Source organism: Felis catus, chromosome A1 (assembly GCF_018350175.1).
Source record: "Felis catus isolate Fca126 chromosome A1, F.catus_Fca126_mat1.0, whole genome shotgun sequence".
Lineage (NCBI taxonomy): Eukaryota > Metazoa > Chordata > Mammalia > Carnivora > Felidae > Felis > Felis catus.
The window spans coordinates 207,683,155-207,702,223 of NC_058368.1; the positions used below are offsets into that span (position 1 = coordinate 207,683,155).

Sequence of the window (19,069 nt, forward strand, 5' to 3'; positions counted from 1 at the left end):
GGAGTACTGCATTCTGCTGTCAAGAAACCACTATACTATCCAGGATATTAAGTTGAAAAACCTCACATAACAGGGGCGTCTGGGTGGCTGAGTCAGTTAAGTGTCCGACTCTTGATTTTTGGTCAGGTCACGATCTCACGAGTTCGTGGGATTGAACCCTGCTTTGAGCTCTGTGCTAACAGTGTGGAGCCTGCTTGGGATTTTCTCTGTCTGCCCTGCTCATGCTTGTACTCTCTCTCTCTCTCTCCCTCCCTCCCTCTCAAAAATAAATAGATAAACATTTTAAAAAGTAAAATAAATAAAAAGTTAAAACTTCACATAACACTTGTTTGCTATTTTTTATTTACAAAGCTATTTCTAGAATGTTATCTTGTTTATAGCAGGTCATGTCTACTCTAAGTTTATAGACAGACAACACCACGAGGTGAAAGAAGGAAAGAAAGAAAAAGAAAGAAAGAAAGAAAGAAAGAAAGAAAGAAAGAAAGAAAGAAAGAAAGAGAGAAAAAGAAAAAAAAAAAGAAAATGCTTTTCCCATAAGTGTAGCCCACAACCACTCACCATCTTCCCTTCCCTTTGCTGTTTGAAGCCTGAAAATAACCATCAGAATAACTACACAATGCAAACATGAAAAAACCTCCATCTACCAAGCAGACCACCATCATATCCCATAAAAACCATGGCATCCAGTGTGTATTGTCTTACATAAATCGTATTCCATTATTAGTGGCTTCCTCTGCAAGCCTTTCACAGATTTCTAAGGTCGACAGATGACTGCTACTCTCTCCTGGACCCCAAGCACATGCTTACCTGTTCTTTGCTGGTTCTGCCTCACCACTGTGATTTTCCCCTACCACGTCTTATAAGAACATCCGTTAGATGATATTCACCTTCAGTGTCTAATTCAAACCATAAATGTAAATAGGCTGGTCGGCAAGTTGCTTTCAAAACTCCATTTCTAAAAGGTTTTCCGAAGAGTAAGGAAGCCTATTGTGATGTCCCCCCTTCTTTGCAGCTAACAGGCCCTATTCAAGTCATCCATCAAGCAAAAGCTTGCTGTGATGTCAAAGGAGGAAAGAATGAACTGAGCTTCAAGCAAGGAGAGCAAATTGAAATAATCCGCATCACAGACAACCCTGAAGGAAAATGGCTGGGCAGAACCGCCAGGGGGTCATGTGAGTACAAATTTTCCTATGACATCTCCAAATGTTGTTGTTGTTTTCTTTTTTTAAGACGTTCTGTTAAGTTAGGAGTATTTTACAGGGTGGACAAAAATGGGAAGATTGAAAACGACATTGACGTATCTTCATTTCATCTGCATTGTCTTTTTACTGGGGAACAGTGTAAATATTTGTTTTATTCCAGGGAGAAACAAAGGGCATTGGGTTCCTCACTGATGTTAAAAGGTGAAAAAATGAGTCCTGTGAGTCACTGTGGAATCTTTAAAATAGACTCTAGGCTTATCCCAAACCACAACAGCATAAGACTTTGACGAAGTCCAGTCAAACGTGTCTGTGTCGGAAGTCTATAAATCAGGAGTGCAAGCAAAGAAATGAAGGGAAAGATGTGCAGATGTGCAATTGATATTCTGTCTACAACTCTGAGATATTGAAACTACAGTTGCCCGACAATAAATCCTTCTTCCTCTCGGTAGACGGCTATATTAAAACAACTGCCGTGGAGATCGACTACGACTCCCTGAGGCTGAAGAAAAGTTCTCTCGGTGCTCTTTCATCAAGACCGATTGGAGATGACCAGGAGGTATATGATGACGTCGCAGAGCAGGATGATATTAGCAGGTATGGACAAATACAAATTGTAAAACACATCAGACTGCTGGCTCGTCAGATGATGTATTTTAAGATCCTAAAATTTTACCTTCCGCGTCTCTTACTGCTTGCTATCCCTGAATACCCTTTTACAGCTACAGGTATTCCAATAGGGGTGAAAGGTCATTTAAAACTCTGTAGTCTTGGGGCGCCTGACTCAGTCGGTTGAGCGACCGACTTCGGCTCAGGTCATGATCTCATGGTTTGTGAGTTCAAGCCCCGCGTTGGGCTCTGTGCTGACAGCTCAGAGTCTGGAGCCTGCTTCCAATCCTGTGTCTCCCTCTCTCTCTGTCCCTCCCCTGCTCATGCTCTGTCTCTGTCTCAGAAATAAATAAATATTAAAAAAAAATTTAAAACTCTGTAGTCTTTTACTTTACTCTTTGGTTGTATGTATCAAATACTACTTAAAAAAGAATAGTCCATTTGCCAGGTCTTGCCAAATGTGTTAGCATTCCAAAATGCTGTTTAATAATAATCATTCTGATTTGATCTTAGGGCTATGCCTAAAGTAAATATGATTTCATAAAAACATGAAGCATGAGATATAAAATTCAGTTCTAAAAATATAAAAATTTTTGCTCTGAAATCTCTGAGTCTAAATGTATTTGTTGTTCTTATTTGAAAACATAACAGAAAAAAGAATGAATTTTAATACAGCTCTACTTTGCTCTTTATTTTTAAAAAAACGTTTTTTGCATTTATTTATTTTTGAGAGACAGAGAGAGACAGCATGAGCAGGGGAGGGGCAGAGAGAGAGAGGGAGACACAGAATCAGAAGCAGGCTCCAGGTCTGAGCTGTCAGCACAGAGCCCCAGTGCGGGGCACAAACCCACGAACCGTAAGATCGTGACCTGAGCCGAAGTCAGACGCTTAACCGACTAAGCCACCCGGGCACCCCCCTACTTTGCTCTTTAAAAGTAAAAAAGTAAGGGGTGCCTGGGTGGCTTAGTGGGTTGAGTGGCCAACTTCGACTCAGGTCATAATCTCATGGTTCCTGACTTTGAGCCCCACGACGGGCTCTGTGCTGACAGCTCGGAGCCTGGAGCCTGCTTCGGATTCTGTGTCTCCCCTTCTCTCTGCCCGTCCCCTGCTTATGCGCTCTCTCTCTCTCTCTCTCTCTCTCTCTCTCTCTCTCTTTCAAAAAAATATAAATACATAAACATTTAAAAAATTTTTTTCCAACTTTTTATTTTTTTTTATTTTTTTTTTATTTTTGGGACAGAGAGACAGAGCATGAACGGGGGAGGGGCAGAGAGAGAGGGAGACACAGAATCGGAAACAGGCTCCAGGCTCCGAGCCATCAGCCCAGAGCCTGACGCGGGGCTCGAACTCACGGACCGTGAGATAGTGACCTGGCTGAAGTTGGACACTTAACCGACTGCGCCACCCAGGCGCCCCTAAAAAAGAAATTTTAAACATAAAAAGCAAAAGCTCAATTCTCTGTGATCCCTGTGAATCAGCAAAGTGTCCAATTTATTTTTCCTGGACCATTCATTCCAGTAGATTGGAATGGCCTTCCCTGTAGGAATTATGGGAATGTCTTCCTGGGGCAGAGGAACACAACAAGACATCCTTACTGGGGGAGGCAGGAGGGGAGATTGGCTATCTCCCATGCACTTTTTCTTCCCGTCTTTTCCCTTCTCAGTTCCTCAACTGCCTTTCTCCATCCCTCCTTCTCTGGCTCCTTTTCCCAGCTCTGGTCTTCCCTGTCCCTTCTTCTTCTTTTTGCTTTTCCATTTTCCTTCTTTCATTCCTTCCTCCCTCCAATATCTCCCTTTTCTTGGTAAATCCATAACCCCTTCAAGCTGAAGGTAAAGGAAGATGAAAATCTCCAGCCCACTTAAGAATCCTTGTTTTCTGTGCCCATTTTGTAGAATTGGGAAACATCCACTGTGATCTCAAAACACACAATCTGGGCTAGCTCTTCACTTGGGTAAAAATGGGTCTGCATTCTTCATAACTCAAAGTTCAAAAAAAAAGTTTCAATTATCAAACATTTTAAAATGTGAAATGATCAAAATAGTAATATACTTATGAAATGTAGGAAGAATTCCATTTCCTTCCTGTAGTTGTTCACTTCATGTCATCAGTTAAATTTGTCATGTTGCTTTCTGGCAGTTTTGTCTTTCTAAATAGACCTGCAATGTCTTCTCCTCCTGTTTTGATATATGTTGCACAATTTGTGGTACATTTAATAAATACTCCATAAATTATGCAACACATATCAAAACATGCCACGTGTGCCCTGGAGTTTACAGATCATAAATTGGCTCTAGTAATCAGAAACACTCTGACCTAGTGTAGGGGTTTGTAAATGCCAGTTTTGAGGTCAAAGTTTTAAAAGGCCATATTCTGAGACATACAAAATTTCCTGTACATGCATATGTCATTCCGTGTCTGTTATCAATGTATATACTTTAGCTTTATTTATTTAAAAAAAATTCTCTTATTTTGAGAGTAAAGAACCCCAGTAATATTAATAAATACATATTTATGATATACAAACTCAAGAAAAAATAATAAATCCGTGAAAAGGGGTGATGTTCTTAAAATGAAATATTATTTAACCGTAAGTGGCAACTATTTCCCCTAATTAATACTATTACTTTTTCCATTGTATCGAGTCCATACAGACAGCAACTCTTAAACATGCTCTGATTAGTAAGCATGCAGCAGAAAAAGAATCTTCCATTTAATGAAATGGAGCTGGAGGAGGTGCATGGTTTTAATGTTCAATATCTTAAACAAATATAGCCCCAGAGTATATACTAGCATCTTGCAGCCGGTATGCATATTTTTTTAATTTTTTAACGTTTATTCATTTTTGAAAGACAGAGAGAGATAGGGCATGAGCGGGGAAGGGGCAGAGAGAGGGAGACACAGAATCTGAAACAGGCTCCAAGCTCTGAGCTCTCAGCACAGAGCCTGATGCGGGGCTCGAACTCACGGACCGTGAGATCACGACCTGAGCTGAAGTCGGATGTTTAACTGACTGACCCACCCAGGCGCCCCCCCGTATGCATATTTAATAAGAAAGCGAAAGAAGAGAAAATGAAAACACAAGTGTTTTTTTTTTCTTTTTTTGAAGCTACAGCTGTTGCCTGTGAGATCTCACAACAGAACAGGCTTTGTCCTCAGTAGAACAAGGAAAGATGCTGAGGACAGCCAGGAGCTGCCCCGGCTAGAGTTGGAGTAAAGCACCTTCCCCTTTCCCCTTCTCCAGAAGCTCCCTTTGTCCCCGCACCCTGCTCTCCCCTATTCCTCCAGAGAAGGGGGAACTGACTTCGAACTTTAGACTCTGTGAGCAGACAAGAGGCTTAGAAACACAGGTCCCAACCGCTGTCTTTCTCCTTTTTTTCTCAACTAAAGCAATTTCTGTAATAACTAACGAGGCCTTGAAGAAAAGGAAATTACACACACACACACACACACACACACACACACACACATACTTCCCCATCACGTGACAAACTTGCTTCTCTGCCTGCTCCCCAACCTTTTTCCTTACATTTCTCCTTCCCTTGTTTTCTTCCCTTTTTTCTCACCCTCTCCTCTCCTTACCTCCACTTCAGCTGGTGAGTGCTTTGAATTCCAAACAGACAAGTCTAGGAAATTGAAGAATTGCTCTAAAAAGAAAATGATGTGTGGCAGCTTTGCTCCTGATTATTAAAACCCTGTTCTTTGGGGATTGGTATGAGATTGGTATTCATTGTCCAGGATGAATTCTATTTGCCAGGAGTGGCAGCCAACCAAAACTGCAAGTTTTCGCATAATCCTGACTGCTTGCTTCATGCTCAAAGGGAAATGTCAGACAAAATGAATGCGAAAACAGTATGTAAGCAAGTGGAGAATATACTTAAACTTCATTAAAAATCAACTCCTTATTTATATATTAGGACATTTATAGTGTGCTTTGCTACAGAGTTCCATTAGTAAGGATAGGTTTTATTTCTAAATTAACCCATAGATCTGTGTCAGGCCAATTTCCTTTACTCTGACCTTAAGATTGAAGAATCAGATATGAGTGTATAATTAAATTTTTTTTTCAACGTTTATTTATTTTTGGGACAGAGAGAGACAGAGCATGAACGGGGGAGGGGCAGAGAGAGAGGGAGACACAGAATTGGAAACAGGCTCCAGGCTCTGAGCCATCAGCCCAGAGCCTGACGCGGGGCTCGAACTCATGGACTGCGAGATCGTGACCTGGCTGAAGTCGGACGCTTAACTGACTGCGCCACCCAGGCGCCCCATGAGTGTATAATTAATAATGTATGGTTGTAATATCAGACTGATACCTGTTGGAGGCAGATTATCCAAAGGTTGAAAATGGTGCTTACAGGGAGTGCAGTGAGGTATAGACAAAACAACACTATACAGGAAGGCAGGGCACCAAGGTTCCTATCTCAGCTCTTCAGTTCATTAGAAGTGAGTTTGGTCAAGTCATTCCATTTCTCATTTCCTTTCTGCAAAACAAGGGGATTAAACCAGGCTTCTGAGATTTTTCCAGTTCTCACAATCTACTCTTCCTTTGCTGTAGCGCAGCTCACATTTTAGTGGGAGACTGAGGCAAGAAAATAGATGATTATAAAATAGGCAAAATATAGACGTGCCTGGGTTATTCCCTCGGTTTATTGTCCAACTCTGGCTCAGGTCATGATCTCACAGTTTGTGAGTTTGAGCCCCACGTTGGGCTCTGTGCTGACAGCTCAGAGCTTGGAGCCTGCTTCGGATTCTGTGTCTCCCTCTCTCTCTGCTCCTCCCCCCCCCCATTCTGTTTCTCTCCCTCACTCAAAAATAAATAAACATCAAAAAAATTTTAATGGGGAAAATATAGAATGTTCTAGAAATAAAAAGTACAGGCAATCTGAATTTAGAAAATCAGGGGCCACATTATATGTAATAATAAGAATAATATTTCATGAGTAAGATTTCCATTTTTAAAAAAATTCTCCCTTTAAAAAAGAATATAATGCTACTGGGCTAAGAGTTAAATGCTCTGGCGATAACATATTAAAAGAAAATTGAATTGAATGCAATAATGGTTCCTGGTGCCTGAGTGGCTCAGTCAGTTAAGTATCTGATTCTTGATTTCGGCTCAGGTCATGATCTCACAGTTTGTGAGGGGAGTTTGAACCCCACATCCGGCTCTGCACTGATAGCATGAAGCCTGCTTGGGATTCTCTCTCCCTCTCTCTGTCCCTCCTCCATGCTGTTTCTCTCTTTTTCAAAATAAGTAAAATATAAAAAGCATTAAAAAACTAATGGGTTTGTATGATTCCTGGAATAATACTGTTGGTTGGTTGGTTGTTTTTCATAAATCTATCCATGTATGGAATGGTGTAATAATGTATAAGCTAAAAACTACCTCATGGGAAATGTTAGAAGCAAACATTAACATTGTTTTGAAAACTTTATGTAGTACTACTCATCTGATCCTTATTAGGTTTGTTTTGTTTTGTTTTTGCCTTGTTACTACTCATCTATTGTGATGAGGAACAATGTCTCTTCCTCTTCACATAAAACATTCTGGTAACTTTTAACTGCAATGTTATTTCTCTCGTATAACTGTTCAATACATGTACTTCTCTTCCCAATAGCTACATAATTCATATGCTAATTTAATTTATTTTTTTTTTCCTAGCCACAGTCAGAGTGGAAGTGGAGGTAAGCCACAAACTTTTATCAGCAGTTTCTTCGAGTCATCACTACAAGATGCTTTTGTCTGCAAATAATGAAGAAGATCTTTAAGTGGTAGAGAGACCACTGGACTGGAAGCCAATGACCTGGATTCCAGTCCTGGTCACTGAGTGACCCTAACGAAGTCACTTCTCTCTTCCAAGTTTGTTATGGGTCATGGGGTGACTCCATTTCCAGCGTGCCCAGGGCAATCTTAATTTATGCCAGTTGTCTTAGCACAGTTATTAATAGTGCCTCCCTTCACTTTCAGAAGTATCCTTATTTGGATGATAATGTATAAAGACTCCTCATTTGCTCATCACCAAAATAAAGATATTTTACTAATACCTTTAGCACTAATTCACAGTGCTAAAATACTCATCCTAAAAGTCAGATTTCAAGTTCTTTGTACATATTTCTGCATTGAGGAGGTATTCAATAAACACTTGTTAAATAAATATTTGTCAAACAGCAAGTTTCCTAAGGGTTTACAACAAAGGGTTTAACCCTTAAAATATCACTTTGATTAAATGAAGCAGAGCTACTACCAATATTCCCAAATTCACCTTTCATTCTATTTGTTTTCCCTCACTTATATCTTGATCAGTATATTTTCCTGAATGTCTCCTCACTATTAATTAAAATTTTCTTACCGCCTCCTCTGTCCTCTTTTCCACAGTATTTAACTCTACACTCTATTCAATTTTATTTTTTTTCTCATATTTATTCTTCCCCATCCCTTTTATCTCCAAAGCTCGGCACTCTTTCTACATTTACTAAATTTCATCTCTAAGAATTCCTTTAAAAATATTCAACAAAAAAATTCATTTACCTACTATCTATGTGAGAATAGGAACATAAAGTTATTTTTTAGTTACGTGGTTATTAAGAAACTTTTTCTGCAGTTAAATAAGGCGGATTTACTATCAAATTTGAGTGACTATTACCTGACAAAATTATAAAATTAACAGAAGATTCTCTCCCCTTGGCCAATCCACATGAAGGGATGTTCCCACCTCCCCCAGATGATGATATTTACGATGGGATCGAAGAGGAAGATACTGATGATGGGTAAGAATAATCAGTGAATTGCTTCCTTGTAAATTTTTGGATACACTGAAATTTAATGTTGATTTCTGGTTAGAATAAAAAGCAAAATATAGTGTTCCTTATTATAACACCAAAAATTATTTGAATGTCTAATTAATAGCAGTCCTAAGTCAGAAAGTATAATTGCACAACACTTCAGATGAAGTGGTATATTGTTTGAAAGAACCCCAACAAAAAAAGAGAAATGAAAAAGGAATAAAGAATTACCAATGCTGTAGATTCTTTTTCAAACTTTTCCCAATCATTTATTTATCAATCAGTAATCTCTGGAGAGCTTATCTGATGCATGGCTATCCTCCATATAATGATCAGAGTTACAGGCAATCCAAATACACTGAGACCATCTGCTATCTGTGGCAAAACCAGCATAAGACTTAATTCTGTACTTGCTTAAACTTTTATAATGGCATATTTTAAATTTTAAGATCTGTTAATTACTTAATTTTAAACATAACATAAAGCAAAATTGATGTCTAAAACTTAATTTTGACTTAGCTTTCTATTTTAAAACCAAAAGAAATTTCACTAAATAGAAAAAAAGTAACTTACCTACTACTTAACCTAGCAGCAGCAGTATTCAAAGACTGAGGCCTATAAACCTGAAAGCATCATCTTGTTGATTACAATGAGTAACTTACTGCCTGAATGATCAATGCAGTATAGTTATAAAAATCTGAATGTCCACGCAATGTCTTCGTGTTCCGCTGATTATTCCATTCTGATCAATGCCTGCATGCTCCTAAGCTCCACACTACAGGTTGAAGAGAAGAGTAATTCGTGGTCCTGGGGGATTTTGAAGATGTTAAAGGGAAAAGATGACAAAAAGAAAAGTATACGAGAGAAACCTAAAGTCTCTGAGTCAGACAATAATGAAGGTTCATCGTAAGAGTCAACCAACCAAATCCAGTGCACAATAACTACACTAATATTAATTTAATCAAATGCTACTAATATTTTATAACCAATAACCAAATTCTGACAGGCTTAAGTCATTTCAATGTTATTTTCCATTAGTCATCTGAGCCTTATTTACTGTGTCACCCTTACACTCAGACATTTACAGAAGAGCACAAAGTCTTCAAAAATTGTCATATGGTTCAAAGATATATTTTGCTTTCCCTACAAACATGCACAGATAATACACACAAATGAAAACACACACACACACACACACACACACACACACTCATACACATACACTCCATTGAGTAGGACTTTTTTTTAACTGCAGCGTCTTATCTAAAAGCTCACGATTCCAATGCCACGTTATATAATATAGTGACTACTCTTCAAAATATACATTCTCTTTTAAAAATTAGTTTTCTGGAAATAAGGATGCAATTTGGAATTTCTTTTCTCTAAATACAGTATTTAAAGTGTTTGTAGTTAAATTTAGAGTCTCCATATTTCATTACAGTCTTTCTAAAATGTTAATTCCACATAGAATTCCTCATTATAAACTCTTTTGTGAAAACTAAAACAACAGTTAGTGAACAGGACACTCAAAATTATAAGTAAACATAACAAATCCTCTTTTTTTTAAATAAATCCTCTCTTGATGCAGAATTATTCAAATGCAGACATTACTTGGAAATAAAAGCAGAGATTATTTTCCCTGCTCCACCTGCACATTCCTAATTTTTATTTTAAATCATCTGAACTAATGTCCTCTCACACTTCAGTGTAACTGTGCACCATTCTTCCAATAATGTGTGTTTATGTGTGTGTTTAAAGTTCAAAAAGTAATAGAAGCAAAGGTCTTTTTCTGTTGCAACTAAATGCCACCCAGTCCTAATTTCAGATCACTTCTATTAATAAGCTCCCCCTCTCTAGTTTCAGTGGATATTCCTCTCTTATTCACCATTCTCCTGTTTGGGTACATATATTGGGAAAACGTGGTCATGCAAAAAGTCCTATGACCTTTGTTGATTTCAGCTCTCTATTTCTACTCCTTTAGTCAAATAAAAGCTTTTGGCCTGAGCTATGCCACAATGACTCCAAAACACTGAGTCCATTTATTTTACTCTGATGTGATAATATGCCCAAACCTCGTAGGACAAATCTGAAAATACTGGTCCAATGGCCATGGGCAAAATAAACCACTGAATGTCTTGACTGTTGACTTTTTGGCCACCATTGGAGTTTTAAAAAAAAAGTCTCATGAAATTCCAAATTGATGGAAAGAAACTGAAACTCCGTGGAAAAATGGAGGATGAGAAAGGAATGATAGTCAATGGATTAATTGGCCTTTATAAGCCTCCGGGCTATTACTTGTTCAGGCCTATCCCTAGGTAAAGGACTCAATTTCTGTGTTTAGATTGGTCTGATTATAATTGTGTTCTCATTTCCTTCCAGTTTTCCTGCTCCTCCTAAACAATTGGGTAAGTAACAAAAATTAAGTATATATTTTATATCTCTTTTTTTGCAGATAGGGTGGTGGGAAGGCACTGGATATAGTCATGGTGTCTGGATTAAAGTTCTGACTCTGGAAAAAATAACTTGTGTAAAGCTGTCAAGTAACTGCTCCACAGTTCTTCAACAGTGAAAGAGTGGGAAGAGGAGAATTTTTCATCTTGATGGTCTTTAAACAGTTCACCCAGTCATAGGGGTCACGAAGGAGAAATAAACAAGTGGGCAGGGATGGACATCGATATTTCCCATCTCTTATCCACCCCAATTCAGTAGAGCTTGATATATTGGGCCTCTGAGCAACGATTTCTAAAAATATACCAGACTATATGCCACCAAGGCCCTTCTAAATCTAAATTTCTTTGTTTTTTTTTAATGTATCATTTATATTGTATTTGGAAATTCTTCCACTGCTAAACATAAAACAGTTTCTTCTTTGTACAGTTTCCGTCAGCTTATTTTTTTAATTTAAAGATCTGAGACAGAACTTTAAAAGATTTTTCTTAAATTCACTTTGAACAAAGTAAAATGTCTCATAAGAATATTCAGGGGCTTTCAAAAAGTTTATTTGAATTTATACATAAATTGAAAAAGAAAACTAAACACACAGATAATCTCTTTTTCCAAACTGGTTATCTGACCTCATGTTCAGTTGTCAATATGAAAGTATGTAAGGCACTAATAAAAGTTTATCAATAGCTGATAATGAGCTTATATCTTAATGTATAATTTTCAAAAAGCATTCAAGTGGGGCGCCTGGGTGACTTGGTCGGTTAAGTGTCCGACTTCGGCTCAGGTCATGATCTCACGGTCCGTGAATTCGAGCCCCGCGTCGGGCTCTGTGCTGACAGCTCAGAGCCTGGAGCCTGTTTCAGATTCTGTGTCTCCCTCTCTCTCTGCTCCTCCCCTGTTCATGCTCTGTCTCTCTCTGTCTCAAAAATAAATAAAAATAAACGTTAAAATTAAAAAAAAAAAAAAAAGCATTCAAGAATCTTAGCTCCACAAAGGATAGGTATAAAATGAAACAAATGTGATCAGTTAAGTAAAAACTATGTTTTTTGTTTTTTCATTTTCTTTTGTTCTCAAGTGTGTTTTAAGTGCGTGTGCATGGAACAGTAATGTTTCCCATTCTGGAAACCAATGATATGTCGTATTTTTATATATTAATTATGGATTCTTCACATAGCTGTGAAATTAATTACCTGAGGGGGGGGGCCAGGAATACACACACAGACACATGTGTGTGTAGCGTATGTATATACCATATATGTATATACTCTCTACATTACAGATAGAGGAGGAATTCTTAAAGGAATTTAAATCCTTGCCACTAGCAGAGAGCATTTAAACTTTCTATGATAATCATTCCTTAAAACATTTTACTCTCTTCAACTCATCTCTTCATCTCAATTTGCTGTGGAGCAACTCAATAGGTACAAAGAGGAAGCAATCCTCCTGACTTTATTAGAGCTCTAGAAGGAAGAAAAGTATCTATGGATTGGAAAAGCCATTGTACTAGTTAAGGTCATTGCCACTTTTCCACCAATACTGGTTCTCAATACCTGCTGGTACCAGATCTGTCTTATTAACAGAAATATTCTTTCTATTTTAAGGTGATACCACACCTAATATTGCTATAAATTAAAAGTTAATAAGGAGCAAGCAGATCAGTGAATAAAAAAGAATGATACATGGATAGATAGATAAATAGATAGACAGACAGATGGACAGATGGACAGGCATAGACAAAGACACACATATAAATAAAATAATATATATTATCTTAGCATCCTAAATCCCCTAGGAATCTTGATTTCAATCTCTATTGCCTACTGCCAATGGGCTGTAATATTGATTTGTTTGTCAGCAATCTACTTATCTTCCATTCATCACAAGTGTGGATCTTCAAATAATCTCAGTCACTGTTTTGGGGGGACTTATCCTGGTGATGCTAGTTACAACCATGGTCACTGGCTTTCTTGAGGGAAATTTAACAGAAGTAACCAGGGAGAGAAAAACCTCTCCCTTTGAAGGAATAGACACTGCCTCCAGGAGAAATGTACAGAGACCCCAGGGAAACTTCTTTTGTTGTCTTTGAAAGAAAAATCTTTAAATTAAAAACATGACTGAATGTTCATATCAGAATTCAAACTGGGGTCCCTGGCTGGATCAGTCAGTAGAGCATGTGACGCTTGACCTCGGGGTCATGTTGGACGTAGCACCTACTTAATTAAAAAATAATAATAATAATTTTAAAACTTCAAACCTAAAGTGTTTCAACATTTGGTATTTTGTCTTTTGTTAGACATGGGAGATGAAGTTTATGATGATGTGGATGCGTCTGATTTCCCTGCTCCACCAGCAGAGCTGAGGTAATTAAAATGTTCTCATTTTGAGACAGAAATCAGATTGCTCCAGAAAATTCAACTAGAATAAAACCCCAGTGGGTTATGGATCTCCTGTGTTCGCTCCTGTTTGCTCTGTCCTCTCTCTGATCCAAGCTCTAAGGGTTCTGCTCCATTTGTGGGTGGAGAGCCCTGATCCCCCTTCTCCTTTCTCCTCCCTTGCTTTTCCCTCTTCCCCTCCCCCTCTCCCAGTAGTTCGGCTGCTGGTCCCCTGATTATCCCCTGCCCTGTGACTCACTGATGTCTGCACTCATTTATTCATTCAAATATTCATTCACTGGGGAAATATTTGAGAGCCTGATCATGACTGATCTCACCAATTCATCTCCTCCCTTTATTTTTACCCTTTTCCTAAATGCTTTTTGTCTTGAATGCACTTCTTAGTTTATGTCTCAACCCTCACCTAACTTCTTCAAATCTCTTCTGTCCTCCACAAGATTTTTTTCCTTTTATGAAAAAAAATGATTTGTGTTTTAAAAGGACTTTGTTATGTCTCTTTTTCACAAAAGCATCAGATTCTCAAAGGTTCCATTCAAATTAGAAAAAAAAAACTGTTCAAGGTGAATAGTGACATTCTTCAGCTCACCTAAGGTTTCAATTTCATTTTAGGCTAAAACTGTATGAAAATCTGTTAAGATCAGTTAGTACAAAAGGAGTCTCTTTTGAAACTTCTTTTGAGGGGCACCTTGGTGGCTCAGTCGGTAAAGCGTCCGACTTCAGCTCAGGTCACGATCTTGTGGTCCGTGAGTTTGAGCCCTGCATCAGGCTCTGTGAGGACAGCTCAGAGCCTGGAGCCTGCTTTGGATTCTGTGTCTCCCTCTCTCTCTGCCCCTCCCCCACTTGCACTCTGTCTCTGTCTCTCAAAAATGAATAAACGTTAAAAAAAATTATTTAAAAGAAATTAAAAAAAGAAACTTCTTTTGAAATAGGAAATAACATGGTAAGATTTTTCTATATTCCAATAAACACAAGCGATGAGCTGATACATACTGTGTATGAAAGCAAGAACACGTCTGTAGCTTTCTCAGGAAAAAAGGATGAATAAAAAGATCTTGGCCTTGATTAGTTAAAGGCTGAAAGTGACATAAACGGGTGACAATACATAGCGTCTTCTAAGCTATGCTGCAAGAGTGCATGAGCATGTATTCATTTAGCATTTATTTTTTACCAACACCATTAAGCTAATTTTACTGAATGAAAGTTTCAAGATCAAAGAAACTGAAGGGAGAATACGTTATCATTTCTATGTGAAGATCAAGTTCCACAGGCAAAACAAACATGCAAGATGAAAAGAGAATTGTTCTCCTTTTTTCTGGAAGGAAAATCTAATCTTCTTCAGTGATATGTTCGGTTTGAAAATTCCTCACCATTGGGAAGTCACTTCTATCCCTGACATTTTTAAATGTATTTTTCTGTTTTATATTCCTGTAAAAATGCCACCACATTCCATTAAACAGCTCTCTAGGTACCTGGTTATGCACTGGACCTTTTCTTCAAGTAGAATAAACCCCAGCTGGTTAAACTTGGTGTGATAGGTACCGTTCTCTTTACTGCTGCTTATTTTCAGACTTTAAGACTATTTTATGTTCTCTAACAGAATATTCTATTTTTAGCTAAATCTAAATTTCAGTAAGGTATTTTCAAAGAGAGCTCACGGGGCATTGTGAACACTCATGTATGTCCTGATGGCTCCAAAGTGCTGATTTGGTACCTCAATTCCACTACTGCCCAGAGGACCATAAGACAGGAGAAACTGAGGAAGGATACAGAACCCAAGGAAGGATAATGTGCTAATCCATTTCACAGTAGATGAACTAAATCCCAAGACTCAAAAGTTAAAGAATCAAACATTTTCAATAAATCAGTTGCTAGATTTATTTTAGGTAAGCTAGATAATAATTAACATCAGTGTTTAGAATTTTTCATTATACCCAAAAATTCTGATTTTAAAATTCCCTCCTTCAGAGATTCCCAACCTTTCCCTAACAGACATTCAGCCCTAGCAAATGTCCCTCAACCTTGGTTGCAAATTACTATTACCTGGGGAGCTATAAAGTATGTATGTCAGTATCTAGACCTCACTCAGTTCTACTTAATTAGAATTTATTTAATTTAATTAGAATTTCTAGGAATTAGACATAAGTAGTGGTACTTTTTTAAAACTTCCAGGTGATCCCATATGTGTCCAGGCTGGAGAATCACTATCTTAGGCTTCTTCACCCTTCTAATGACAACCAGCTGGAGTCCATTTGGTGTCTATGAGATGCCAGCCTGGCTCCATTTTAAGAAGATATGAAAAACGGCTCAAGAAAATTCAACTAGAATTGTAAACTTTTTTATTTTTAAATAGATAAACTTTTCAAGACATAAAAATCAATTTTTTAAAAAACATTATTTTTCAAAAAGCCTCTTCTATGACAGTGGCCAGGCCACTTAATTACCTAGGAAGGGCTGAAAATATATAGGGAGTTTGACGATAGGCTGAATTACATGGAACCTCTGATGTGTAAGCATGTTTACACTGTACCTCAGTCATTTCAATGGTTCAACATAAGTAATCACTACTTCCACTTTAACTATATTCTTGTGAAGAATCTCTTCCGGGTATGAAATATTATCATTTACTACAATGGATGTACTAGATTTCTAAGAAAAGGAACCAACTAAAAACAAAATTGAACAAAATTGTTAAGTGATGGATGAAGTCTTTATTGTACGCTATTCTTTTCAAACTAAACTAAGTGTTGTTTTATGTGTGTTCTGCCATCTTAGTCAAGGAGCCAAGGCTAAGACAGAAGAAAAAGACCCCAAGAAGCTAAAAAAGCAGGAAAAAGAAGAGAAAGACTTCAGGAAAAAGTTTAAAGTATGTCATATTTAAATATTAGACAAAGTACAAAATGCTAATGAAAAAAAAACAATGACTTTTAAGTACCACAATGCACTTATTAAAAGTGTAATTATAGGGTCACCTGGGCGGCCCAGTCAGTCAGGCATCCGACTCTTGGTTTTGGCTCAGGTCATGATCTCACGGTTCATGGGTTCAAGCCCTGCGTCAGGCTCCATGCTGAGAGCATGGAGCCTTCTTGGGATTGTCTCTCTCCCTCTCTCTCTGCTGCTCCCCCATTCATGTGAGCATTCTCTCTCTCTCTCTCTCAAAATAAAGAAACTAAAAAAAAATTTTTAAGTGTAATTATCAATATGAGTTATCCATCCTAACTCCTTTATTTACTACAAAATTTACTTTAGATTTTAATTTATTTTATAACAAATTAAGTGAAGTCTCATACATGCACTATATATGCTGCAATAATCATTTACATTTAGTTGTTCTTTGAACTTTAGTAAGAGGATAATCTAAAACTAGAATGGATAAAAGATATGAGGTATATGTAATGGAATATTAACTATGAAAAAGAAGGAAATCCTGCCACTGTGACAACCCTAAGGGCCTTATGCTAAGTGAGATAAGTCAGACAGAGAAAGACAATACTCTATAATATCACTTATATGTGGACTCTTCAAAGGCCAAACGCACAAAAACAAGGTACAGTGATAATTACCAGAGGCTGGGGTGGGCAGATGGAGGAGATATTGGTCAAAGGGGTACATACTTTCAGTTATGAGATGAACAAACTTTAGGGGTCTCAGGTATAGCCTGGTGATTATAGTTAGCAATACTGTCTTATATACTTGGAAGTTGTAAAGAGAGTAAATCTTAGGTGTTCTCACCACAAAAAGTGGTAATCATGTGAAACGATAGAGGTGTTAGGTAAAGCTACACTGCTAATCATTTTGCAATATATGAGTGTATCAAATCAACACACTGTACACTTAAAATTTTTTAATTTTAAAAATAATGATTACATTAGTTTCGTGAGATTATGAGTGGCTTTTCTCTCGAAAATTTTTCTGTAATGCTTTTACGTTATTTTTTGCTTGTTTGGCAAAGACTTTTTTTTTTTTTTTTTTTTTTTTTTGAGAGGGAGAGAGAGAGAGAGAGACAAGCAGGGTTTACCCGAGGCCGGGCTCCAGCTCACCCAATGCACAATCAAACTCACGAACCATGCGTGAGATCATGACCTGAGACAAAGTCAGATGCTTAAACAACTGAGCCACCCAGGCGCCCTAGCAAAGACTTTCTTAATAGATCTGTCAGTAAATGGATTACTTTAATAATACACATCAATCAATAATATAAATGTTTGTATTTTTCCAGTATGATGGTGAAATTAGAGTTTTATATTCAACCAAAGTTGCACCCTCCTTAACTTCTAAAAGGTGGGGGACCAGAGATCTACAGGTGAAGCCCGGTGAATCTCTCGAAGTTATACAAAGCACTGATGATACGAAAGTTCTCTGCAGGAATGAAGAAGGGAAATGTAAGTCACTGCTTACTCTTTGTCAATATGGCATTCCAGGATTTAATAATCAGACACGTTTTCCTGATCACCCTTGTTTTATTAACTTTGTTTTTTCTATGCTTGATGAATTGTGGAAAACATTAAGAAACTAGAGATTTGCGGTGCTGAAATCAGCGTATCTTATTTTCATCCTTTATCGTTTCTCACCTGCTATATTCGGCACTGTGGTGCCAAAGTAATGCCAAATTAGTACTTCCCAAAATGCAGTCCCACAGACCACCAGCGTCAGAAAACCCTTTGTGTATTAAAATCACAGTTGCCTGGCCCCACTCTTGACCTGCTAAGTCATGAGCTCTGGGGGGTGGCAGACGGAACCTGTGATCATAAGACCCCTAGCTTATTCTTAAGTATACTGAAGCAAGAACCACTGTGCTAAGCAGTGAGTGGCTCTTGCTGTCATCTGGTTTTGAAATTATACAGCACATGTCACATGCAGAATTTCCAGTTTTCCTACCTTGCAAATTTACTTGTTTTCATTTCCTATTTGGACACGCTTAATACAACATACTCTTCCAAATGAACACAAGAGAGTCCCTGTCTTCTTTGACTTGATCAGCTATTAAAACTGACAGATGGAAATGTTTTTGTCAAACTTTAAAAAGAAGCTTATTTCACTTAAAGTCCGGGGAAGAGTAATTCAAAATTATGTGTCCTGTATTTAAAATTGAATGGTCAGCGTGGCTGCCCCATATCAGCTTGGCCAGTCTGTGTGGAAACATGAACTCTGAGTCGAATTTTAATGACAGGAAGGTGACTCAGGGACAGGAACTGAAATGGGAGTTTTAAGAATAAAACCAGTGACTCAAGGTTGGGGAAATGGATCTAAAGTTATCATGGAGGAGGTGTGGTTGGCTTTCAAAAGGAGAAAATGGAATGTGGATACAAAGGATAAAAGGCATGAGTAGTGTAGTATTAACACTCAAAGGTCACTGGAGATAATGTGTAGACAGTGCTCCAGGAGACAAAGAAAACCCACATCCACACTAGCATTTGTGAGGATGCAATGCAAGGAATAGCTTTAAATGCAGAAAAACTCTATGCATGAAAGGGTCAGAAAAAATATTTAAAAGTTTAAAAATTTTGGAGGGCACCTGTTGGGATGAGCACGGGGTGTTGTATGGAAACCAATTTGACAGTAAATTTCATATTAAAATAAATAAATAAATAAATAAATAAATAAGAGTTTAAAAATTTTAAAAAGTATGAAGTAAGTTATGATTAA

At 37.7% G+C, this 19,069-nt stretch overlaps 1 protein-coding gene across 3 annotated transcripts in view; it reads left to right on the forward strand.

The window, feature by feature from the left end:
* The window catches only part of FYB1 (FYN binding protein 1), a 163,198-nt gene that overhangs the window by 130,500 nt on the left and 13,629 nt on the right, over positions 1-19,069 (forward strand). For 2 of the 3 annotated variants that reach the window (XM_045037898.1, XM_011286424.3), the window contains exons 8-16: positions 1,013-1,172; positions 1,652-1,796; positions 7,468-7,490; positions 8,507-8,573; positions 9,357-9,494; positions 10,968-10,993; positions 13,327-13,393; positions 16,199-16,289; positions 17,643-17,805. In XM_045037898.1, coding sequence (XP_044893833.1) covers positions 1,013-1,172; positions 1,652-1,796; positions 7,468-7,490; positions 8,507-8,573; positions 9,357-9,494; positions 10,968-10,993; positions 13,327-13,393; positions 16,199-16,289; positions 17,643-17,805 — 880 coding nt within the window. The remainder of the gene's footprint in view (positions 1-1,012; positions 1,173-1,651; positions 1,797-7,467; positions 7,491-8,506; positions 8,574-9,356; positions 9,495-10,967; positions 10,994-13,326; positions 13,394-16,198; positions 16,290-17,642; positions 17,806-19,069) is intronic. The other variant, XM_045037901.1, reaches the window with a different exon arrangement.